Consider the following 26181-nt stretch of genomic DNA (forward strand, 5'->3'; position numbering starts at 1 on the left):
GATAGATTAGCCCACTTGACATCGCCCGCAAAGGCAATCAATATATCTTCGTTGGGCAAGCCTCCAAATCAATTGTTACATGAGGTGCGTGACATTTTGAAATATAACATACACAATCAATGTGATCGATCAAAATCTTCCTTTTGTTACTAGAATTCGAAGTATTAATTTTTAATTTTTTTCCCGCAAAGCTGATATAATTTTGCGTGTTCGGTTGTCTAAGATCAGATTGATCGAATCCCACTAAAACGTCGATATCATTTTTATCTGTATCTGTGAGACTTACGTTCAGATCGTTTAAAGCGGTGATTCAAGTTATTAAAGTGTGATGAGGGTTTTTAAGACTAGACTACACCCGCCGAAGAGTGCTTTGGATATTCCCACACGGTCTACAGTCTGTGGAAGACACGTCACTCGCACGCTACGAGTTAGTCAGGATTGCCAACTTTCTCCACGCTCCACCTCTTCGCTGACGTCAGACAGGGTGCAAGTGACGTACAGACAGGTGTCTTGGAATGGCCGTCGACGCGTTAGAATGAGCGTTGGCTCCCAGTACCACTTGCTACGTCTGCGAACATTCCCAACAAATAAAATTCAAGAGAAGCATTCCAAATACCATTTAGGTACTAAAATATCATTGAGCAAAAAATATAATTCTATTGGCAACCTACGAACAACGCAGCAGTATCAAAATGAGTTCAAACAGTAAACAAAATCTACACTACTCGTTTTCAAGTCAGGTTTCTGATTTCAGTAAGCGAAGCCGTATCACTTAAAAACGTAACTGATCAGTTGGAGGGGAGACCGTAAAATAAGTCCAATTTTTGAACCAACAGTAACGCAAGGAATGATTGATGGGAAAAACTACAGGAACACATCTCAGTTGGTAGACTGTGCTGAGAATGGGAAAAAGAAGAGGTGTACCAAAATAAAATTTCCTACAAAAACAGACATCATTACGGTAATAACAACATTGTTAATACTAATGAATATTATGCTGTTAAAATTTATACTTACATAAACATAAACGCTTGCCAAGTGATCTCCGCTATCACAAAATGCAGATACAGATAAAACAACCTGATTTAAAACTGGCATTATCAGCAATGCATTTGAAAAGAAGTAGACCTTCAAGCAATATACGAAGTAATCAGAATACAGAGGCATAACCTCTGACGCGTATAGATATAGAACACCCAATACCGCTGTTCATTTGTTACGGCCGAGACTTTTTCCCCAGTTCCATACCTGCCCTTTTGTCCTTAAACCCATATCGGCGGAACGTATTGGTTTTTGTGGGCCAAGATAAATAAACGCGTTCTTACGTGCGTTTGAAATTGAAAGCAACTTTAAGAACAAGGGAAAATTTTACAACCTTATTTAATACCGAGACTTACGTTGTTTGAAATAACTTAACATAGGTACCAACGTAGGTACACTTTGTTGTAATGGGTGTCTGCTGTACTATTACTTATCTTTCTCTGAATCACTATTGTGAGTGCTTGTTATGAAAATAATTAGTGGTAATAGTAATAATACTTTCGATCTACGGCGGTATTGGTTACTATAATAATATTGCTATATAATTACATAACATAACAGTAAACATATACATACATGATATCACACACATCAACCATTATGACTTCCCGATAAATGATTAAAATTGTTATTAATTAACTACGTAAATATATTCCAATAGATATTTTGTAATAATTTTATGAACTGTGTTATTACTAAGTAACTGTGTTATTACTAAGTAATTACGTCTGACAAATGAAAGACCAAGTGTCCTTATCGATATGTTTTAAAATATGTGGCACAATATATTCTCTAGAATAAGCAAAATTTAAATAGTTATTTTGAACTGCACACGGCCGATATTCGATCAATAAAGCAAAGCGTTCTATACACTCCCCCTGAACTTCGGACATCAGAAATGTTTACTCCCAATTATATGGGCCTGGATTATCCGGTTTTTGGGTTATCCGTGCTAAAATTTAGTTTAATTATTAGTTTTTTGTATTCTGACACTAAAAAAAAAGTCTTTGTACTTGTGTACGCGCGTTAGAATATATAATTCTTTTTTTTATTTAAGACACTTAACTAATTTGAATTATAACTAGAATAATATTATAGCAATACGATAAACAAATAACATGTATCGATTTATATTTGCTTAAAGCACAATTTGTTTAATCCAGTAATCTGTAATGTAAAAAAATTTAACTGTGGAGTTTTGAACTAAGTTTTGCAACGCGCACTATATAACCACTGCTCTAGGAAGTCTAACAGTAGGTTGTAGGGAATATGTATTATAATTGCTGTAATACCAGTATAATTTTTTCAAAACTTGAAATTACTCTTTACTATGACTATGTTAGTTTACCAAATACATTCCAGTGTAGCTTCACTACCATAAAATTTCCTTTGGCATACCAATAGACTTGGTATGTCCCCTAATTTTTATGTAAGTGACTATATACTTATGGGTTTTGTTCATACACGTGGGTCCGCCATCTTCCTGTGAAAATTTAGTTGCGTGGGTCGCGCGCATCGTAAATATTCACACTCATAATTTTTCCATAACGCGCCTAAAGAAGTAGAGATTAAAAAAAACACGTCCTTATAAATTCACTGCCAACATCTGCATATTATCAAACGCCGAGCCATCTTAGGTAAGATGCTGTAGCGGTGACGGGAGAGTCAAGATGATGGGATCCCAACTCGCGTTTTCACGCAGCCGTCATAACTAAGCTGTCGTCGTACCGGAGACATGTCGTCGCTATGACTGTGGCGAGTCAAACAACCGTAACAACCGTGTTTGACCTGCAGACGGAGAAAGACCGCATGGCGACACAGTGCCGTATTGTTCACGTCCCAATTGGCTGAGAAACAATTCACAAAGACTTATCTTGTGCTCAGAATTCTGCTGAAGACAAACATATAGTGCGACCCAAATTCGAGGTGAGTTCTTACCGTGAAACGATTTTTTTTTTTTTTTACAGAATTTCAATCGGGCTTTGGCAGGTCCCGATTAACACTGATAATCGTGTGTTAACGTAATCAACTTAATTATCTCGAAAATTTGCATGAATCAAAAATAAAGGTCCACATAATATAGCCTGAATTTTTGACCATTATAAAATAATCATTGAATACATCATTATTTTAAAAAACTGTACCGTAGTTGGCGTTCCTATGAAATTTTCCAGATTCACCAATGCCGATACTAACATCGAATTTAAGACTACATAAAAAATAATACTTTCTAAGCGTCGTCAGACCATTGACCCTGAGACTCGTATAAATATTCTAATTCTAGATTTCACTGGCTAGACTAAATATCGAATTTTCAATATTATCTGCTGTGCACACGATACGATCAGTTTACATCATACGCTCTTGAGTCTCTTTCTGTTAATCTCCACCTCCTTGTACCAGGAAAATACAAATTATAGCTGTCAAACAATGAAAATGTGTAGTTAACGTGCATTGAAAATTTGCGCCGTCAAGGTACACATACAATCAGTGCGCTATAATGAGAACGAGATGAAAAATTAAAAACAGTATCAAATTATCTTTAAAACAAATTGTAAAATTATAGGTTAGCTTTTACATAGTTATTAAATAAGATATTTTGAGTTGTCAAATAATATGTTATAATATCAATTCAACAGATTAAACTGGGTTAAAATCACGTAATCAAAAGATAATGCAGACTAGATGCATTCAGGCTTCAAGTATACAGCAAACGGTAAATAAAACGTATAACAATAAAACATAATTTGGGGTCATATGACCCCTTCGACCCACTTTTTTCGTTACGTTTAACACACCATATTATTGGAATTGTAAATTTTAGATTGCAAATATTTGATTCATGTAAGCAATTATTAATTCATTCAGTAAAACCTAAATTTCAGTAGCTGGCGAAAGCAATATAAAGGAATCAATGTTAAATAATGTAATGTATTGAATATTAAATACACTAAGGAAATTTCAAATAGGTAAATATTTTTAGCGGCTTAAGTCAAAACCGAGTATTCCGTTTTGGAGGGGGAATTAAATGTTTTAATTTTAAAATAGTTTTTAATGTATATATATATATATATATAATTGTTACGAACGTAAGCAGGGCCGCGGCGCGTGCAGGTTCGGAGCTGGCTGGCGGCCCCGCACGGCCACTGATGTCACGTGTGCGCCGCAACGTGAGACGTGCCGCGCGCGCCTTTTAGATTACAAGGGTTGCCGCTTACCCCCCCCACCCCCCTCTCCGGCCCAACGCTCCCTGCGCGACGCTCTGCCTTTGACACGTTAAACTGACACCTGACACCTGGCAGCTGGGGAGTTCCGCGCGCTGCCATGCGAGCTGCCGACGCCTTTATAGAGATATCTGGCGTCGCGTCGGCACGTAATGACGCGACTGGCCTCAGCCACGCTCGCGAATTCTATAAGTGGCACCTGGGCCTATATAAGCCCATGACGCCGGCCTCGGAGGGCAGTTCAGTTGGGAGTTCAGTTCCGAGGAGTGTGTCTGGGCGATAGTGCCGCGGGTGCGGCGGAGTTCCGGGTGAAGTTCCGAGCGAAGCATCGAGCAGATCCTCGGCGAAGGGAAGTGCGACGACAGCGGTGGCGCAGTGCGGCGACGGAGGTCCACAAGAGGTGCGGCCCAACGAGGTGTGCAGTGTGTGAAAACCGAGTGACTGGGGAGTAAACATTTTTATGTGTAATTGATTATTAGGCAATTTTAGAAGATTATTTGTTAGTGATGTAAATATTGGCAATCACTAAAACTGTGTAGTAAAATCTTTAATTTGGCTATCCATTTACGAACCCAGTAGTTTTCCACGACGATTTATCATTTTATTTTAATAATAAATCGTAACATTATATATATTTTTTCTTTACGCTAACTACTAAGTAATGATTAACTTTGGGAACAATAACGTTTATTTTAACTGGGAATGGACACTCGCCATTTCGAGTTATTTTCCCCTCTGTATTGGTGAGAATTTCCAGTACAGATGTTCTATTACATTTGTGCTCCAGCATAGTATTGGACATAGATTTGGATTGTTCAGTGTCTACCTGGATTAGGGTACCAAAATACACTATTTAAGCCACTTGGGAATGAATCCGAGACACATTTCTCAAGATGGCTAAATAATACAGTTGCATTAAAAACTACACACTTTCACGATTTTAAAACCCTTTATTAAGCCTATTAAATAATATTTAATAATCATAACCGACTTTGATATGTTAAATGATTTCATTATATTCTGAGTCCAAAACGTGACTGGTGTACTGTGGCAAATAATAATACTAATATTATAAAAGCGAATGTTTGTGTATTAGTTTGTTATTCCTTGGCGCCCGAACCGCTGAACGGATTTGGGTAAGATTTGACATACAGATAGCTCATAACCTGGATTAATACATAGGCCACTGTGCCTTTTCATGTTTCAGCGCTTGTAAAATGGTATATTTTGTTTGTTTTCTGTACCTAATAATTATTTTATATTGAGCCTTATAATGTTTGCTTGTGTTTGATTACATTTTAAAGTTACTGTTAGATTTTTTCATTTAATTTTATTAATGATATTTACTTGAAATTTTGTATTATATTCCATTAAGGACACAATTCTAGTTTTCGTTTGGCTTCAGTCAAAGCCTTAATTTTTTTTTTTTTTTTTTTTTTTTTTTTTTAAGTGACGCCCGCCTGTCCGCAGTGTCCCGGCGTGCTGCCCACGTGATTGTCAGCAGTTGCTTGCAGTTCAGTTTCACCTCGCTTCTTCACGTGATTTAATATAAAAATCTGTACTCTTGACCTTTTTTTCCCTGGAGCATTTTTTGGTACCGTCCACGCAACTTGGTGGCAGTTCAGTAAGCTTCCGATGCTCTATTGTTTATTAATTACTTACCCGCTTCGTCCGTTGTTCTCGGCATTCGCCAAGATGGCTCCAGTCAGAGATGGTGGTTGATTGCTGTACTTATTCGCACCACAGTTTTTTTTTTTTCTTTCTTTTTTTTTTTTTTTTTTTTTTTTTAGATCTCACGTAGAATTATAGAAGTGGTGTTTTTATTTGGTTTTCCACGATGAATTGAAATTCAGTGTGAATTTCGTCAGCATCCGATTTCGGTAAGTCACGAGAAAGCATGAGAGAGAGTGAGAGTTATTTATATTTTTTTTTTGCCTTTTTAGATTTAATATTTGTTTCTCTGCAACCTTATGTTGCAGCAGGTTAACGTTTTGGATCCTGTTCAAGTTATTTACGTTCTTCACGTTTTGGGTTATTCTTTAACCTGGCTTCTAAAATACTGAATTTAATCTACGTCCTTGTAGGCCCGGGAAGCATGGTTCTTCGCCGACTTCTGTACAAGTTTTCGTCTTGAACCTGTCACGGATATTTATCATCTTCAGCTAAGTCCGTTCCTTTTTTTTATGAATTTTTATTATTGCTTGTTGTCCAAAGTTTCGTCACCTAACGCTTACTAAAGAAAATAGACTTTCGTCGCCTAATGTTGGGCAAAAGAATTTAATTACCTAATGTTTCCAAAAAGACTTTAATAACTTAAACTAAGTATTTTTGTATAATGTTTTGTTTTGTTCCGGAAGAAGTTTTTGATCTCCATTTAAAGTTATAGAATCAATTAATAAAATATTAATTATGGATGTAACATTATTTTTAAATCTGTTATGAAAACTAAATAACAAATATAAAGTAATTTTTAACATTATTAGCCTGTAATATGGGTGCACCTTAGGTTTACTATAGGTAACAAATATTCAATATTTAATGAGAATTTTATGACTATTTTTTTTTACATCTTCAGATGTCATTTTTTTGTTTAACTTTAAATTAAAGGTATTTTCTAAATATATCACCACTTATAGATGAATATATGTATGTTGTTATCATGTTCCTCTGAACTTACGTTATTATAATTGATGAGGTGTATTCTGTTGTGAGGCTGCTTTATCCTGACACGTTTCCAGTCAAGCATTTTACTTACATAAACAAATAATTTTATAATGTAAATATTAATTTCATTATAATTCGGTAGCAGTAACAGTCATTACAAATCAATAAATAAAAACAAACAGTCGTCACACCGCATATCACTATCAAATTCCATTCGTAGAGACGGTAAAATGTGGTAAATTCATTTTTATAACACAAAAACATAGGTCAATGACATACCAAAAGTGTGTGTCATTTCTCTATGTCCGCCGCACGATCATAGATATAGTAAGGTCTGGCAACTTCCTATCCTTCTCCTTGGTGAGACCCGTCCGCTTAGTGGAGCTCGCGGCGGCTAGCGAACTAACGGCGCTAATAACAGTTCAGTTTTGAACTTGGATAATAGATGGCTTTGCCTTACATTTTGAACGCGCTATCTTTTGGTGCAATTAAGTTTTAGAGCCGTTTTAATAATACACGTGGAGTTATCCTGCTATGATTATGTTTACATGAAAAAAAAAATTCTTTTCCCCATAATTTTAAGTCCTACACATTATTGATGCTAATTGGACAAGCGTAGCTGTAGGCACGGTAAATAATGACCTAAACAATTCGTGACCACTCAGCCATACCCGTGCTCAACCACTATATTCACTCTGGGTTAGTAAGAGACCACTTTGAGAAAGAAGAGCAATTCAAGTGTCTTTTTTTCAGTTAAGGTGTACATTAGAGGCGCTGTAAACAAGAGTTCAAAAACACAATACAGTCTGACGAACAATGCTATCGCGTTTGGAGTTTCACTGGTCATGTTTCTGGAACAAGAAACTACCGTCAATAAAAAAGGCCAGGATTGTTCAAGGCCGTTCACCCAAAAGCAGACGTACGTCAAATTGGAGACCACACATCGAACTCTAACTTTGTTAGTAATAAGTGCTAAATTATTGGTAATTTGTGCCATATAAAAGAGAATTAGTCTATATTCAATAACCAATAATAGCATGCATGTTATGTCGACCACCAACATACAGGTTGGGCACAAAGTCCCGTTACCCCCCCCTCCCTTTTTTCCCCTGAAAGCCCCGGACACACACACACACACACATATATATATATATATATATATATAGCACATGAGCACTACTGTGGATTGTTACATTCGTACACGGTATTCTTGTCTGTTTCAGGTGTGAAAACATGGCGGATACCAGTGATTACATTGAAGAGCGCGTAATTGCAAGTGTCTGGGTTCATGAAAGGCCAAGAACTGGACAATCGTTAACAACAAGTGCGTACGAACCTCCAGTTGCGATTCGGACGTGAGCCACCTCCAAAACAAACACTTCTGCGGTGGGAGAAAAAACTCTTTGCTACCGGTAGTGTTAGGGATAGACCCAAAAGTGGTCGGCCATCAACACGAGAATAACAATGCATATCAACACGAGAATAACAATGCATATCAACACGAGAATAACAATGCAGAGACATTGCAGCATCTGTGGAAAGGTCACCAATGAATTCAACACGGAAAAGGTCAGCAGAACTGGGTGTGCTCCGGTCCACTTTGCGCAAGCATATAAAAGATGACTTAAAGTTATGCCTGTATCGCCCAACGTGTGTGCAGGAATTGTCATACGATGATTTACGCCGACAGAAGAATGCATGTAATGCACTGCTGCAGGTTTTTGACATCATACCGAAACGTGGCAAAGTGATATTTAGCTACGCATGTGCCATATACCGGAGTTCCCGTTCACGGAATGTCATCTTTTGGTCAAAAGAGAACCCGTATTTTTATGAAGAGGTGGAGAGTAACCCTCCCCATGTAATGATATGAGCTGAATTGGATAGCAAACAGATTTACGGTCCATATTTATTTGAAGGAACCGTTGTGTCAGAAATTAGGTATCACGGCACATTTTTTATAAACTGTTATTATAATATAAAAATATTTTTGGAAATTTTATTTTCTATATAATCGGGTTACAAAGGGGTGATTTACACTTTGTTAGTCTGGCGTATGCCACTTAGTTAAACTTTGTGCCAGTGGACCGAAGCACCTTTTCTCACGGACCAATCTGATCTTTTGCTAGACTAATGAAGTCGTTGGCAGCCCGGTTGACATTTCTCCTGCTTGCAGTCACGTCCGGGGTTTGTAATATTAATTCCCTTCATGACTAAAATACCATAGAGCAGCTTCTGGCCTGCAAGCTGTATTTCTTAGAGACTCGCTGAGACTGGCGAGTCTAGGCACGAAAAGTATCCCGTGGACGCTCGTTTCCAGCCAAGTTCCGTTTTTTGTACCCCCTCTCCCCCAAAGCTACCCACCTTGATTCTGAGAAATAAGCCCAGGATCATTGGCCTGACGTGAACATCGCCAGGCAGTGACGCACAAGGCTACAAGACTTCTTGGCTACAAAGCTACAAGATACAAGGTTCCAATCGACTATGTTTCTACAATACTACCAGGCTACAAGACCATGAGGCTATAAGGATATATCAAACACATAGAAAAAAATCTTGGTATAAAAAGATCAACTCGGCAAATTTAAAGCTTACTTTAGAGCCTAAACATCCCTGAAATATGTATTTTATGCTTCCTACAAGACCAAGGGGGTTTCGAACCATTAAATATTCAGCCCTGGCTACAGACTTGACAACAAACATTAAATGAAACGGACACACATTTGGATAAAACATTCAATTCAGTAGGATACGATATCTAGGATACATTAGCTAAAATACTAAAGGAAACGATAGGATCCAGCTCAAGCCCGCTACAATGCCTCCATCCACATTTGGTTTCAAATGATTTTAGTTGCAATGTAGCACGTACCCGCCACAATTGCCAGAAAGACATTATGACTCTCCATTTTGTTAGTCATTTATTACGGATTTTACATCTTTAAGTTAGAAGTTGTACTACGCGAACCCAACCTTAGCTAGAAATTAGATTACAATAAATAAAACACACTTTTTTTATCCAAAGTATAATTTGTTTTCTCTTTTATATAGATGCAGACCAAACAAGTTATTATTGTATATAGCATGCATTTCTTATTTCACGAAGTATAGACCATATTTGTTTGGTATTGCATAACATTTCTTCATTTTTGCTAAGTAAGTAGAAGTCTTAACATATCTGCCAATATGTTAGAATATTTCAATGTAGTGTAATAAATATTTTCGGCTGCTACCATCTTATGTAAATGTTCATTACTAATACTTTTAAGTCCTCTGAAGACTCCTCCTTTAATACCAGCCTCAAAGTCATTAAAATTGTATTAGCCACACTGACCATCATAAGCCTAATCTGAATAATTTAGTTTAATAAGTCGTTTCCATCATTTTGGTCTCAAAACTTTATCACAGTATTCGATCTTGTGAGCTTCAAGTTCTTCATCATAGTCTTAGTTCTTGTAAGCTTCAGGTGATTCCTCGCAGTCTTCGACCTTTACAGCTGTAGGCTGTTCTAAAGTGCTCTCAATTTCATGGAGACTAGAACTTGGTGTAAAATTTTTCTTTAATTCACCATGAAAATGCTACTTTCTTCGTTAACTTTTAGTTCCAAATAATTAACAAGACCTGGGATAGTACTATTAGAATCATCATATTAACATTTCTCATGACCATTATAGTTATCAAATATTTTGCTACCATTTCACTTCCTTCCTTTTAAAAACACACCATTCTTAACATTGACCAGCCTTGTTTTACATAAAGAGGGCTTTGCCAGACCTCAAGGGGGAAGAGAATCATCTTAAAAACGAGTATGCCTCGGCTGTACTTAACCTATTTAACGAATGAGTAATGGATATTTTTATTCAAGTGCCACCTGATTAAAATGCCGAAATTTCTTATTTGGCGTCAGGAATTCACAATACAAACGGATATCTCACAATATATTCCAAGACCAATACAAAAAATAAAAAATAAAAAATATATGACTCAAGAAAAACTGGAAGCACATTACATTGAATTAATTTATTAACTCAGAATTATTCCTCTATAAGAATACAGATGTGTTTATTACTAATGTGAACACACATTTAAAACACTAATACTCATATTTCAAACACAATTCATCATATTTCAAACACCACTGTTGGGGGAGGATCGTGGTGACTATGTTGGGACGGGTAGCATCAACCTCTGGTCATAGCACCTCCTTAACTAAAGAGGGCAATGCCGAGCCAAACTCTGCCTCAGTGCATCCTCAATTGCATGTATGAGACCAGGAATGGTGAAACAGTGGATGCGGGCAACAGCAGATGCGATAGAAACCTTTCTGGGGGGTTTGACTGCCGAGCCTCGGTGCATCGGTCCCCAAAGGGCCCCATAGTGAATGGATCAGGCCCCATGGTAAAGGAAGGACTGTGTATGCTCGACACAGAGTCCCCTTTGTCCAGTATTCGGGGGAGGTACCGATGTATCCCCGAGGTCCCTCCAGCCCGGGCACTGTGGCTACCATTTCTAGCTGGGGCTGACGGCGGTCGTCGCCCGAAGAGTGTAGGCACATCCGGGCCTTAACCGGCTGTAAACCTGTCGGGCTGAGATACGGCGGATCGGAGGGTACTCCGAGGCGACGAGGTCACCCCGTGGCTGCACTCTGAATCGTGACGGTCTGGTCTAGCTACCGGCGAACAGTCTGCCGAGTAGACCACAAGTTGGTAGTAGTACGGGGAGAATCCATCATGTTTGAATGGTGCCCCACTGAGGTACCTTCTAAGGCCCAGGATTATTGCTGGGTAGGACTCGTACTTGGTAGTGGTGCCCTGTGTGCTTTAGGGGCAAGCATCAGGGTTCCCTAGCTCTATGACATGCTGATGTAGTGAGCGACAAAGACAGCTCTGGTTCACCAACCTGGATATCTGGGAGAGGTTGGGTAGGCCTCCACCGAACCGCGGGTTCACTGGGTGATTGAGGAGTCCCAGTGTGAGGCAGGAGACTGGGGTAACGCCAGGAGTGATAACTCCAGAGGGCTAAGGGAGCATCCAACTTTCTGGTAAGCCGAGTGGGGTAGGGGGCCGATGGTGGTACACATGATGGGATGGGTAGCCACAGCCACTGTGTATAGCCGAAGCTCTAACGCCCTTCCTGGTTGCGAATGCGGCGTGATCCACATCCATGCCCATGGGGGCCCCAGGGCGGTAGGGCCTTTAGGCTAAGAGCGCTGGGTCAGAAAAGAAAGGGGGGGGAACCCCTTGCTCGGCATAATAATGTTTTTGAAGTGGCTAGGATTCAATAAATGTAAAAATCAGTTAGATAAAATCTACTGATGTCATATAAATTGTAATGTATTTTAAAGTTGTTAATTTTTATGTTAATAAATGCAAGTTTAAATAAATACAAAGTGATTTATTCATGTACTGTTTGAAACTTTTCACTAGTTACCAGAGGCCGGGATGCTCATAGAAGGTGCTTGAAATGGTATTAGGAGGCTGGGGACATGTGGCGACAGGTCTAAATGACGCAGCTAATTGTGCTGGAAAAGGTCAGTGTGAGAGGGGAGGGGGTAGGTCTGCTGACGTCAAAGGCCGTGCGTCAGTGGTGCGTGCGCTTGGCACGCATGAACAGGACTGAAATAGAAAGGGTAGTGGGATGGGGACAGTTGAAACATTACACTCTTAGGATGTATCATTCCGTGTTATCAACAGAGCTAGTAAGATGTGTCTTGCCAGCGATGAGAAGATTGTTGAGGAGGAGTTCTATGCGTGCTGTCAGGAGGCTAGCGGCCGGAAAGAAGATCTTGCGATGGATGAAGACGAAGAGTCCAGGGAAGACATCACAGATGTATCTGTGAACACCTCCACTCTGACTGGGGAGTATATTGCTGCTGTGGTGGGGGAATAATAGGCACTTATTCCTGAACTATACACTTTGGAGCTGTGTGATGCTTGTATAGTTGTGTGGACAAGGTATTTGATGGCTAGGATGGAAAGTACTGCGGAGCGAACTGTTGTGAAGGGGGTCGGTAAAGCCCCTTTGAATGATATTGTGTTAGTGGGGGGAGAAGATAGTGTGAAGGTGTGTGCTTTTTTTATTAAATAGTTTCAAATATTTTTAGAAATATTGTATTAACTTCGACTACTTGTCACGACTTTAAAAAACTACTTTTATTCGGTATGAAGTGCATCTCGTAGCGGCAGTAATGGCTGAGGTGAGTGTTGTAACTGCATCATATACACTATAGCGATAAGACAATTTGAAACTTAAAATGTTGTGTGTTGGATGTGGTCTCTCTCGTGAAAAGCGGGCACATCTAATACCTACTTTACAAATGTGAATCGGCATTTTTGTTTCTAGCATAATATTCTCGTGCACGATTAAGACTGCATGGTTTTTTTTTCTTTCATTAAAAATTTTAGGGAGGCGGATATTTACACAAAATTTAAAATATCGGCTTCCATGCAGCTTTTTAAACATTAATACGCGAACATGTTCCTACTTAGAAGAGATACTTATCTACTTGTGGGCTAGGACTCTGAATAATTTCTGGTTCTGTGACGACTATGCAGTAGTAATTAAATTTGATTAAAGAAAAAGTTATTAAGTATTATTACTATAACCATCTCATCCTCAAAGCTGAGACTTTGTTGTATATAGTTACCGTTTTATGTTGTATAGTTTCAGTTTTTGTTGTATATTTCAGTTTTTTTTATAGTTTCATTTTTTTTTGTTTTATAGTTTCCATTTTTTATTTTATATATTCCGTTTTTGTTTTGCAGTTTCCGTATTTTGCTATAGAGTTTTAGTTTTTGTTGTATAGTTTCCATTTTTGTTGTATAGTTTAAGTTTTTTTATATAGTTTCCATTTTTTGTTTTATATTTTCCATTTTTTTGTATAGTTTCATTTTTGTTCTATAGTTTCCATTTTTGTTGTATAGTTTCCGTTTTTATTCTATAGTTTCAGTTTTTTGCTATATGGTTTCAGTTTTTGTTGTATAGTTTTGTTTGATGTGTATGTATTTTTCTTTTCTTGAGAATTTTTTTTTGTAATATCCGAGCTTATTTCAATAAATATGATTATACCTACATACTGCTTATTATTTTAAATATAGAACCTTTATTCCTCAAGTTAATCACATTAAAAAGTGTTAAATTATAGCAAACATTAAAATATCTGCTTCCATGCAGCTTTAAAACACGAGTACGCAAACACGGACTTGTGAGGACTCTGAAACATTTCTAGTCCGCTAAGATGGAGTAATAAAATTATCATTGTTAAAACCATCGCATCCACAACGATAGTATTGATGACGTATGTTTTAATTAAAACCTATAAATGATTATGTCTTAAAAAATGGTGGTCAAAGCAATTAAATTACTGTGGATTTTGCGGATTTTTAGTCTATAAGGTTCATTATAATGTTGGTAGGTTATAGAAACTCTATCTTACATACACTGACGTAGTTTAGAAACCTACACCCGATGATGACAGATGAATTCAAAATGTCGGTCTCCCCTTAAAAAGTATGCTGCCTCCAAGACAATGATGGTATGATTATGTTATATTTTAATTAAGTAATTTTTATATTCCTTAAAAAATGTTTTGATATTAAATTTATTTTTAAGATATCGATGTAACGAAAAGTGCAACATACAGTAGTGAGGAGCTCGATGACGAAGTCATCAAGTTTTTTAATAAATTTTAATTTTTCATTAAAATCGAATAATAAATAAAGATTTTCATGATGGTGGATGTGAAGTCATATATAAAATGGCAGAATGTTCTAGAAAAATAAAATGGTGAAATATTCTAGAAAAACAAAATGGCTGAATGTTTTAGAAAACAAAATGGCCGCCGGGGTCAAAGTTCAAGGTCAAATACAAAATGGCCGCAGGAAGTGGCGAAATCCAAGATAGCCGCCGGAAGTGACGAATACCAAGAGGGCCGCCGGAAGAAACGACATCCAAGATGGCCGCTTCGAATCCCTGAATCCCGACTTAGGACCCGGTGTCCCAGAACATACCAAATACACCTACTTCTCAGATAAACCCAAGCATTAAAAAAATTATCAATACTCAACTGGAAACCCAGAACACAACCTCCTCCCTTCCCATCTTTTCACCGACGGCCTTGACCGTGAGTACACTGAAGATAGTAAAAAAAAAAAAGATGGCGTTTGTCGACAATAAAAATTGTCTGGAGAATATAATATCAAGCATAATGTATCGGATATACATCTGAATACGTTGGTACAGCCGTTTGTTTTTATGTCGCATTCATTTTACGCAGGGACTGGAAGTAACGCGCTACTAGTAACGACGTTATTTGTAACAGTTACTTTTTATGGTAACGATCGTGGTGTGCCGTTAATTTGTAAATTCGACACAATATATTTTAAATTTTTATTATGATTTTAAATTTTTGTGTAGAAATTTTATTTGCCCTACTATAGTGTAATTTTAATTTGTTAGTCCGGTGTACTCCTCTGAGTTAAACTTTGTCTCAGTGCTCTGGAGCCCCTTTCCCATCGGCGTATCGGATATTCTGCTGGCCTAATCACTGACTGGCAGACCGCTTACCATTTCCCCCGCCTTCAGTCACGCCTCAAGCCAGTTATATTATTTCCCTTCGTGACTAACTGCATAGGCAAGGCTGTAGCTTGCAGGCGACCAGTTCGCAGAGACGAGCTGAGATCCGCCTTTTTCATCACGTCGTAGTGTTATATTCGCCCCTCTGTAGCCACGACGGGGCGTAGTTTCCCACCAACGTTGCATTTTACCCCCACCTCCCCCCCTTCTCAGTTCCAAGTAAGACCAATGACCGGTCGTAACCCCCTGGGGACCGGTGACCGTTCTCTAGGTCTGCCACGCAAAAACGAAGGCGCCAAAACTGATCACTAGCGCTTCCTAGCGGCCAAGTCGCGAACTTCTCCGCTTGCCTGCCCACTAGGGCGCCAGAGAGCAGCACCTGCTTTGCCTTGTGTTATATGGACACCGTGGTCGAGTCGATTGTTTTCAACTCAGACCACCTCCGACAGAGATCGCTACGGTCGCCCAGTGTGGCCAACTTCAAGACTCCTGCTAGAGTTTTTTTTCCGCCCGCATTCGGGCAACTTCGGTATTTTTCGGCGGCCCAGACACCCCCCTCTTCCACCTGTTAGAGCCGGTGGGCATTTTTAATTACGGGACGCAACTTCCAGCGACACAGACCAACTCGCGTCGCGTCTGCAGACAGGCCTCCATCGAGTATCGGCGAATCGGCGAGACTTCATCCGACCGCTAACGACTATGTAGTCGCGTTGTATAAGGGATGCTATCCCTCAAGTCCATTTTAGTAGATTAGTCTGTCTGCATAGTTTAGTTATTTGCCTTAGAAATTTTCCTCTTTGAAATTTATTATTATGAAGAAATCATCCGCGTCCTGCCGCGCAATTCGCGAGCTCCCGAGCCTGGCTGACTCCACGACTGCAGCGTGCTGGGCAACTCCCCTGTTTTGGTGAGTGATAATTCGCGAACCCTCCTTTTTCCCTTTAAATTTTTTCCGGGCATTTTCTGCCCCATAGACTGCCTGTATACCAGTTCTTATCAGTTTTGATTTGGACTGTTGCAGACAGGGTTCGATGACGGGGAGAGATTGATTGGTCTCATCTCGTGACCACCCCCCCTTTTCTGTTCCGTGGGTCACATTCGAAGAAACGCTTCTACTACCCGACGTGATTGTTTGAAGACCCCGGGTGGTAATGTAATTTCAACATTTCCCCTTTACCTAGCGACGAACTATCTCAACCGGATGACCAACCCACCAGCGACCAGTGTTTTTCTCAAGAAAATGTAAAACGAATAGAACTAATTAAGAATATAATCATCGGATACATCCACTCATAATGCAAATGTTTATATTTCAAACTAAGAATGTAAATTAGTTTAAGTAAGCGCTGGCCAGCCCCAATTTCGTGTTCCTTTTGTTAATCTTGGAAAATTGTTAAATCTTTTGTAGGTATGTTAAAATAATTAAAACATGATATTCATCAGGGCAAATAAAACAGGGAAACTATAGATCAAGTTAATCGTGTAGTTTTTATTTTATTGATTATAACGATCCCCCAACTTCCCCTTTGCTTGTTACAGGAAGTTCCTAAATTGTGTTTGTTCCCACCTCGTGTCGCCTCTGGTAAATCATTTCATTTAACGTATTTTTTTTCCAGCTTGTTTCCAAGGCTCTTTTAATTAATTCCAAATAATTCTATTTTGAGGCACGAGGGGTGTTACAGTGGTAACGCAATATATTAAGTTTTCAGTAACTGTAACTGAATTACATTTTTTCGCCTTAAAGTAGCTATAATTGTCGTTACTTATTGCGTTACATTTTTTTAATGTATTTCTTATTGAACGAACAACGATTTGTTGGTTTTTTCAATCCCAGAACGAAAATCCCGACAAGCATATTATTTGCGATGGTATTGCTTGTACTTGTAAAACTGCTGTTGGCTAGCCTGCGCTCGTATTTTGATTGTCATGTGATGAGGAATGAGAGGATTTCTTTGGTTTAAATAAGAGGAGCCCAGTGGAGGATTCTGGGGAACAAGAGCTACAATGGTTTTTGGAGTGTAGGAATAAGGACATTTCTTCACTAAATGACTATCCTCAAATCAAAAAACTTTTCATTAAGTTGAACACAGCAATGCCAACAAGTGCTGCAGCTGAAAGGTTGTTCAGCTGTGCAAGTTTAGTTTTACGCCCAAATAGAGGCAATTTAAGCGATACAAATTTTGAGAAGCAACTGCTACTCAAGATCAATAAGCACTGGTTAAATAAGTGGTGATTTGATATCAGTGTTATTATTTTGTAGAGTGAACTAATTACTCAATGTAATTTAAGACCTAATTTAAAATTATTCAGTTTAAATAAACATATATCTTTACTAAATACAATATGTTTTATTAGCTTTTAATTATAACAATATTACGTATCACTTTTTTAGTTTTTCACAAAGTAACTGTTAAAGTAACTTAGTTACTTTTCTCAGAACTGTAACTGTAACTGGTTTATTTTCAGCAGTGTAACTTGTAGTTGTAACAGGGTTACATTTCCAATGGAGTATTTGTAACTGTAACTGAGTTACTTTTCAAAAGTAACTTTCCGGTCCCTGATTTTACGGCTCACACGTCAGTGTATGCATGGATACCCTAAGCTTTCTTACTTCAGCAGTTCAATAATACTTAAATGACTAGAGCACACTTAAATTTCACCCCTGAAACTCCGAGGGGAAAAAATTCTTTGTATTAACTGTACACGTTTAACGTTTTCTCATAAAACTTTAAACAACAGAAATCTGAAATTTGTGGTCTAAGGCGTTGAATGGAAACATACCTAAGCTATGCGTATACATTATTTCACTGGCGGCGGTGCATTGAGACTGCCACTCGCAGGTCTGTCCCGGAGACAGATCTGTACTCCCAGCCGGCGTGGGGGATCCGAGGTAGTAGTGGCGGTGGAATGCATTGTGAAGGGGGAGGGGGGCGGAAGTCCCCGAGAAAATCCACCCCCTCATCAAACATAAATAAAATGAAAAATAAATCCATAGCGTAATCTTGCCTAGTTCGTGCTTAGTAAAAAATTTAACTCACTTTTTTCCCCCATGTGCAAAGACTAAAAAGAAATCAAATTACCATTATATTACGAACACAATTTTATTGAAAATAAATTATGTGCATGCTTGTGGATTATTTGCACTGCAGTCGAATAGTGTGATATGTGATCCCTATCTAGGGATCTGGAGAAGGTGTAGCGTAGAGTAGCGAGGGGGGGGGGGGGGATGAGAGGTGGCGATGCATAGTTCCGACGGAAATGATTAAAGGCCCTGCTACATTTTCAAATATTTGTGTTTTATACATCTGAGTTGTAGGGGAAGTATTGAACGGAAAATAGTTTCCGATTTGTTCAATCACATATATATTTGGACAGATAACCTGAAATATGTTTTCAATCATGTTACGCTATCCAAGTTTAGTTTTGGTATGAGCTAGCTCAAACTTTTCCATTTTTAAATTAAATAATGTATCACAGTGCTGGACGGAATTTTGTAACTTCTTGTTAAGTTTGTGCAATAAAATTTTTTTTGAACATGAATTAATTTAAATCACGATAATATTCTTTACCTATATAATGAAATAAATGTACAGAGATTTGTGAAGTTATACAGAACATAATTTCATCATCACGCATAATATGTTTTCGCATACGACATTCATCTTAAAAATACCTTAGTTATTTAACTTTTTTTATCTCTTAAATCGGCCATTGCTCTTCGCCATTTTAAAGAATCGTCGAGACCAAAACCAATGTCGTTTCCGTTTTCGCTAGGCACGATTTTGATTCGCCGACCGCATCCAACCTCCATTTTTTTTTTTAGAACCTGTCCTACATGCAAAATGTTTTATGGAAACTCAATTCATCCAACTGGTCAAACAAGCATGGCTGCGCTGGTGACTTTTCGGTGACATCATAACCCTCCAACTTTGACACAACAAATCGGAAGGTGTATGGAAGCGAAAATTTGACTGCGGCAGGGGCCTTTAGGAGTCGGGGGTGGCAAGCATTACATAAAAAAAAACTTGTCACAAACTTGAGAGATCTCAAAAGTAGTTCCAATGTTGTTCTGTCAACACTGTTTTGTGAATAACTTGATGTCAAGTGTTCGTACTATCCGTTGTTTTGCAAGCGACGTTTGGGGACTGCAGTTTGAGAACTGCCAGATTTGAGACCAGACTGTGCGCAGGGCACGTGACGGTGAAGCAGACGAGACAACGGCGTGCGAGGGGGGGGGGGCAGGGAAGCGGTACTCACCACCTTGTCGAGCATCCACGACGCGGGGAACACGAGCGGGATGTAGGTGATCATGTAGATCATGGAGGTGAGGTCGACGAGGAAGCTGTCGACGCCGTAGTAGCCGACCACCACGTTCGAGATGATGGAGAACTGCACCCACTGCACGGCGTTGGACATGGAGTAGGCGATGAAGATGGCGAGGATGAGCCAGCGGCGGCGGTAGACGCGGCAGGGCGGCGGGCCGGCGGCGAGGGTCGTCGTCGTCGTGGCCGGGGTCGGGGTCTTGAGCTCGTCCGGCCGCTCCGTGGACACGTAGCTGGGCGCGACCGCGCAGCCCGTCGAAGTCGGCATGGCTGCGGCGCGGCCTCTGTAATAAACAAACCTGAACAGTTCATGCCAGCTGCCCAGCTAAATACTAAATCATCCCTCCCCACCTCTTTTTTTTTTTTTAAACTAAACTGAGGGCTGGACAACATACGACATTAACGTAAAAATAAATTCACCTCCCACGAATTTAAATTAATTAAATTGGCCATATTTAGTCATCAGTGTCTCGTAGCAAAATTTCAAAGTCTGTTGTTTAAAAAACCGTCAAAACGTTTTTTTTTATATGTAGGTACAAAACAGGAGGTTAGGGATCGCAATCCGGGCCGCAAGGTTCGATGTCATGGCGATGATGATATCCCTGTTAGTCAGTCAGCAATGACTGCTGGGGGTTCTGTGGACAGACGGTCGCACACCACTGGCCCTGGGCCGTTTACTTCTGCGGGGCGGAACCTCTGTGAATCTGATTTTCAGGAACGCTGCTCCGGAAATTATGGGGGGGGGGGGGGGTTGGAATATTGAAACAATTTTACTTTATGCCAACACGTTACTAAAATTTACACTACTGTTTCGCTAATTCATCTCAAATGTTAAGTTTTATAAATGCTAACGATCGAATTCCGGTGAAATCGCGTCAAATGAGTCAATAAAATAAAATCTTCTAATATTTTTCTTATAGGAAATCATGAAAACTTAGTTGAAATCAAAAGAAAAAAAGGTATTGACTGGTTTTAAATTACATGAAAATACCGATTAATTCTTCCTCTTTCATTTAAAAGTACACATTTTTCAAATAAACATAATACAAATTTTAAAAACACGCATGTAACTCAGTACACGTGAGAGAAATGAAACTTCTTTGGCAATTCAAACCTCGACTCGTAAGTATATAGTAAGGGTAAAACGGCAGAGGAAGAGAGAGAGAGAGAGAGAGAGGGGAATACAATTTTCTAAATAAATATTACTCACCTTTGAAATACCCAATAAAGAAAAACTGTGCGTGTTACTGTTTTTTCAAACAATTCTGCCATTTGGAACACGCCAAATTTCTGAACGAAATATGACATTCATAACAGTTAGAGCTATCTATGCGGGAAATGCAAGGACTGTCTCAACAGTGATTTCTACGCTGCTGGTTGAACAAGGAGGAACGCAAGCGCGCTGGTAACAAATATAAAATTAAAGGCATTCACAGCTGATTGTATAGAATACCTATTATTATAGTGGATACTGGTAGTGAACGCACTTAAAATACCAACACCATTTACTTTTGCCCGAAATCCCGCACTTAAGAGGAAAAAAACGGGATATGTTTGGTTCTTACACAATTTCGTATCTGGGAACCTACTAAAGTTAAAGTTAAAATCATCATGAATTGCATACTTAAATGATTACACGTATCTTTCCATTTTTTTTTATAAATTCAAACCGCCAACTGAGTGAAAAGGGCGTAGGTATATTTTTATAATAATATACCTCATCACGCCTACTAGGTAATAGTTTACTACTTTGTATTTTAAGCTGAGAGGTGTGTCAACAAGGGAAAAAAACAGACTGATAAAAAAATATTTTTTTTAATCGGCTACTGCTGGAATGAGAGCTTGTAAAAAGTCAGTTCTTAGGTGAATCTATTTATTTGTATCGAGTTTTGAGTCTCGTAAACAGCGTGGTCTTAAATACGGATACACAAGAAAAGAAGTTCAATTAATAAAAATTGAAGGAAGAATCTTCCTATACCCGGAGTTATTCAGGACAGCATTGGGAGATTACGCCCAGGTCTTTAGGGGTTGAACTCTCAAGGTTGGTTAACCTTGTATCTTAAAAGTCTAGTCCAACTCAGTTACGCTGTGTTGAACGATGTATCTAAAATGTAAAGCGTTTAAAAGCGAACTGGATCGAAACAAAAGTAGAGACCTTTATCGATGACTTCGGACTGCAAAGTTCATGGTCTGAAACACCAGTTAAGCTGAATGGCACGAGAATAATAAAGGGTAGGTTTCATAAACATGACTTCAAAACAATTCGCATTAAAATTTTGTTTTAAAGCGCCTGCTTGTACGTAACATCTAACCGGGGTTCTCGAGAAGGACGTTTGTTCTGCTAAGTATAAGAAGCAGAAAGGCGTGTCCCGTTTTCCTGAGTTATCAGAGCACTTAGGATACTGCCGAGTTGACATTCATCTTATCTGATAAACTCAAAATAAATTGAATTACGGCAACGAAAAATTATTTATTTTTGCAATTTGAGACAATGTGAGAACCTGCAAATTTTTAGCACATCACTAAAAATCAAATTTTGGCTGTATATCATCCCTGTTGCAGACGGTTTTGATGAAATACCAATTATTATAAGTCAGATGGTACAAAGATCGTTAGTTTAAACTAATTTTATAAATTCTATATACCAAATGGGGATGGGAAAAAATTAGTATAACAAATGTGTGTGTAAAAAGGGGCCCGTCTAGTCGGTGTGTGTATGTGTGTGTGTTAGTGAGGCAGAATCATAAGCGCGTAGCTCGCTGGTGCTTCTAGCGCAGTGTCGCCTCTAACGGCAAGGCTCTGAAGTGGCACGCAGTTTTCTCGTCGTGCACAGGAGAACTATGAAATTTGACCGATGACCGTAACATTATATGGCGGAGATATGTTGATAAATGTGTAATACAAGTCCTCAAAGTGCTTTCAAGAATCTGTACCGGTTTCTTTGTGCCTAAAAAATACTCCGAGAACGCGCCTTTTAGCCATTTTCACTCTTCTAAAAATACAGTTTAAAAACTTTATCCGGAATAAAAACTACTTTTCGGGCCTCGGCGAATTCTTAAATGCTTTTCGTAAACAAACATCGCTCGCATATCATGAAGAGTTTTCAAAACGAACAACGCTATTTCAAAACTGCTCAAGTCTCCGATAAAAACGAAAAAGGACTTGAAAAAATATACTAAACCCCGGCTTGGACCTGATTTTTGACTAGGAATTTTATAAGTATTAAATGATAGTTGAACGATGGTAAAATTAGTTTTATTACCTATGGATATTCATTTCATAACAAATTTAAATAATTTAAAATTATTTTAAGTAAAAATAGCGGATATAGTTTTACCTAGTATGAAAAAATGGACTGCGCTAAACTTTTAATACTTTTATAGCAGCACGTAAAACAAATAAAATGTATTCATATATATTTGCTCAAAGCACAGTGTAATCCAGCAATCCGTAATCTTTTTTTTAAAGTAAGCTTTTCATTCGCACACTACAACCACTGTGCTACGAAGCCTGGCAGGAGGTGGCAAGGAGAATGTGTATTATAATTGATGCAATACTAGTATCCTTAGGTTTTTTTAAAACTTGAAATTACTCTTTACTGTAAAGTATTTTAGTTTACCAAATATATTCTATGGTAGTTTCACTACCATAAAGTTTCATTTGGCACACCAATACGTTTGGTATATCCACCTAATTCTCATGAAAGTGACTATGTATGGATTCACGAGCGTCCGCCATCTTCCTGTGAAAATTTCGTTGCATGGTGCGCGCGCATCGTAAAAATCCACCATTTTTTTCATAACGCGCCTAAAGAAGAATAACTTTAACAATCCAAGTATTAAAATATAACACATCAACGAAACCATAGATTAATTTTTAGTCATGAACGTAGCAAACCAAACTATTGACGTATTTTTATAAAAAAAAAAACCGCATCAAAAGATTATTAACATCCATACGAATTTATGAGCTGATAAAATACTTATTGGAAACTGCATGTCCTTAATACCATTTTGCGCGTTTGCTAAAAAAAGGTTTGCTTAAGGTGAGAGTTTGGTCACTAATTCAGCTGTCATTCTCGCAAATGTTTCTTTACGTTTTCTTAAGTTTTTTTTACTAAAAAAAATAATGAAGTTATTTACATTGGTACAGTTTGAGTTATTCATTCTTAAACCTTTTGTTTAGAATTTTTCGAAAAAATGATCGAGAAAAGTACCTACATCAGCCTTCTGCTATACCCGCTGGTCAAAGCGAGCGGGAATAAAACTTTTTAAAAGATAACATTGCGAATATTGCGATAGCTTTATCGCAACAGGAAATTGATAGGCGAGTTACCAGTAAACTATCCCAGAGCAAAACGTCGTTTACATTCAACCGAAAATCCACTCGCGGCGACATACTACTCGCCCAATACGATCACTCTGACTCGCTAACATGTCAGAAAAGCTGAAGACTGATATACTTATCTCACTATTCGCTTGCCATGCTTCGTTTGATTGATCACCAAAGTTAAAATGCACAGCTTATGTACCAACTTGTCAAAAAAAATTGTTTCACATAAATTTTATTTTATCGGTAAACGAAATGACTAGAGTAAAGGCGACAAAACATAACCTCATGCGAAATCTGTAGTGAGAGCTTGGAGGTGTGGAGTACTGGAGCATTTGTGTGTAAAATCTTTCGTATGTTAATACTTGAAGTCAAAATGAAAACTGTCTCTCAACCACATTTCCTATCTGCAAAACTAAACTTTTTTTTTGTTATAATGATGTTAAACGCTAATTTCCTGCAGATATGTTGAAACTACGTTTGTTTATTAATATTCGCTACATGATGGACTCTTTACAATTCTTCCTAACGATTTCTTTCAAGTTATTACACAAATTTATGGAGTATTAGTATTTATACAGCTACTATTTGTTTGGCTATCCAATTGCTAGCCAGTTGATTTCAACTTCAGAACGGACACCCACACCACAGACTAATACTTCAATGAGTGAGAGATTGCGAATAATTCGCTGAATGCGTGACGTCACATGTTCAGGCGCAAGTGTTTTCTGCCAACGAGTAGCCATGGAACTCACCGGCACATAAGCCCTAGACAAGAATTGAAAGCGATTCAGGAAACCTGCCTTGCACTCGGCCACACGTGTTTACAATAAATTACCAAAGAACTCAAAGGAATGTAATCGTTCCGTACCACGTATCCAAGTTTATCCCTTGATTCTAATTAGGAATGTGTTGCCAGTGTCCAACATGGGTTCCAAGAACCGGGAAATGGATTCGCCATTTCCAATCGCGGCATGTTCCTGGCGAGCGCACGGCTAGGTCGAGAGGTTGAGGAGACCCATCCCAACTTCGGCCCCACCGACCCGCCCCCAGCTCCGCCGTTCACCCCCGGACCACCTACAGAGCCAGCCCCCTCTGTGGAATCTGAGTATAGAACCGTCACGGAACCATACCTCTCACATCCCTGGGACCCCTCGGTCACCCAGTTGCTCGTGTCTAATATTTATACAGTGTTTTTTTTTTTTTTTTTTTTTTTTGCTTATTGCTAATGCAGCTGACCTAACCTAGTCATTTCACGTTTATGATTTGCTTTACTTCCCAGAAGCCGCTACTCAGGGGTATTACATATCTCCCCCATGGAACCGCAGCACATTGCTGCAAAAGGTCGCAACTCAATGCTTTAACTAAAGCTCTAATTTTCTTTGCAAATCAGCGAAATGGGCGGTACTTATAGGTAACCTAACAACCTAAAAGTCGTTAACGTTTCGAATGTAAATGTTGGGCAACTTTGATTTTTTCTTTGTGGTCGTTCGTTGCTGAGAATATTCAGTACAAATGTATAATATTATATATTTTGCAATAAGTAACAACCAAAACAATGTTAAAATTCTTTATATTTTGTTTCAAAAATTAAAAAAAAAAACTATATAACCGCAAAGTATGTGTTGAAAACCATAACTTCAGTTTCAAAGCAAAAAAAAAATATACACATGTGCACATGACAGCCATCATTATTTCATTGCTACCAAGGTAATTCAACATTGTCAAGAATTATTCCAAAGTATAATATGTTGCCATTATACTTAATATGCCACTACGTTAATACACCATTCAATAAATTCTGAAAATATGTAAAATTCCTTTTTTTTTGAAGTGAAAACTTCTTTAACCGCGTTCAGCGATTTTTGGTAGGGGCAAAACTTATGGGTTCGCGTCAACGACATGCTGCAGTAGCAGTAAGTGAAGTTAAATAAACCGCGTTGAGCGATTTTCTTTTGTTTACGTATTTACGTAGTAGTAAACGTTGATTATTTTTGGATTTAAGTGCATAGTATTTATTTTTTATT

The 26181-nt window shown here is 38.5% G+C and overlaps 1 protein-coding gene across 2 annotated transcripts in view; it reads right to left on the reverse strand.

Annotated features, from left to right (window-relative positions):
- LOC134530530 (heme transporter FLVCR2-like) overlaps positions 1-26181 on the reverse strand; it is a 74092-nt gene that overhangs the window by 47331 nt on the left and 580 nt on the right. The window contains exon 2 of one of the 2 annotated variants that reach the window (XM_063365427.1): positions 19761-20109. In XM_063365427.1, the coding sequence (XP_063221497.1) occupies positions 19761-20109 (349 nt within the window). Of the gene's footprint in view, positions 1-19760; positions 20125-26181 lie in introns of both variants that reach the window. The other variant, XM_063365426.1, reaches the window with a different exon arrangement.

The sequence above is a fragment of the Bacillus rossius genome, chromosome 3, assembly GCF_032445375.1.
Source record: "Bacillus rossius redtenbacheri isolate Brsri chromosome 3, Brsri_v3, whole genome shotgun sequence".
Classification (NCBI taxonomy): Eukaryota; Metazoa; Arthropoda; class Insecta; order Phasmatodea; family Bacillidae; genus Bacillus; species Bacillus rossius.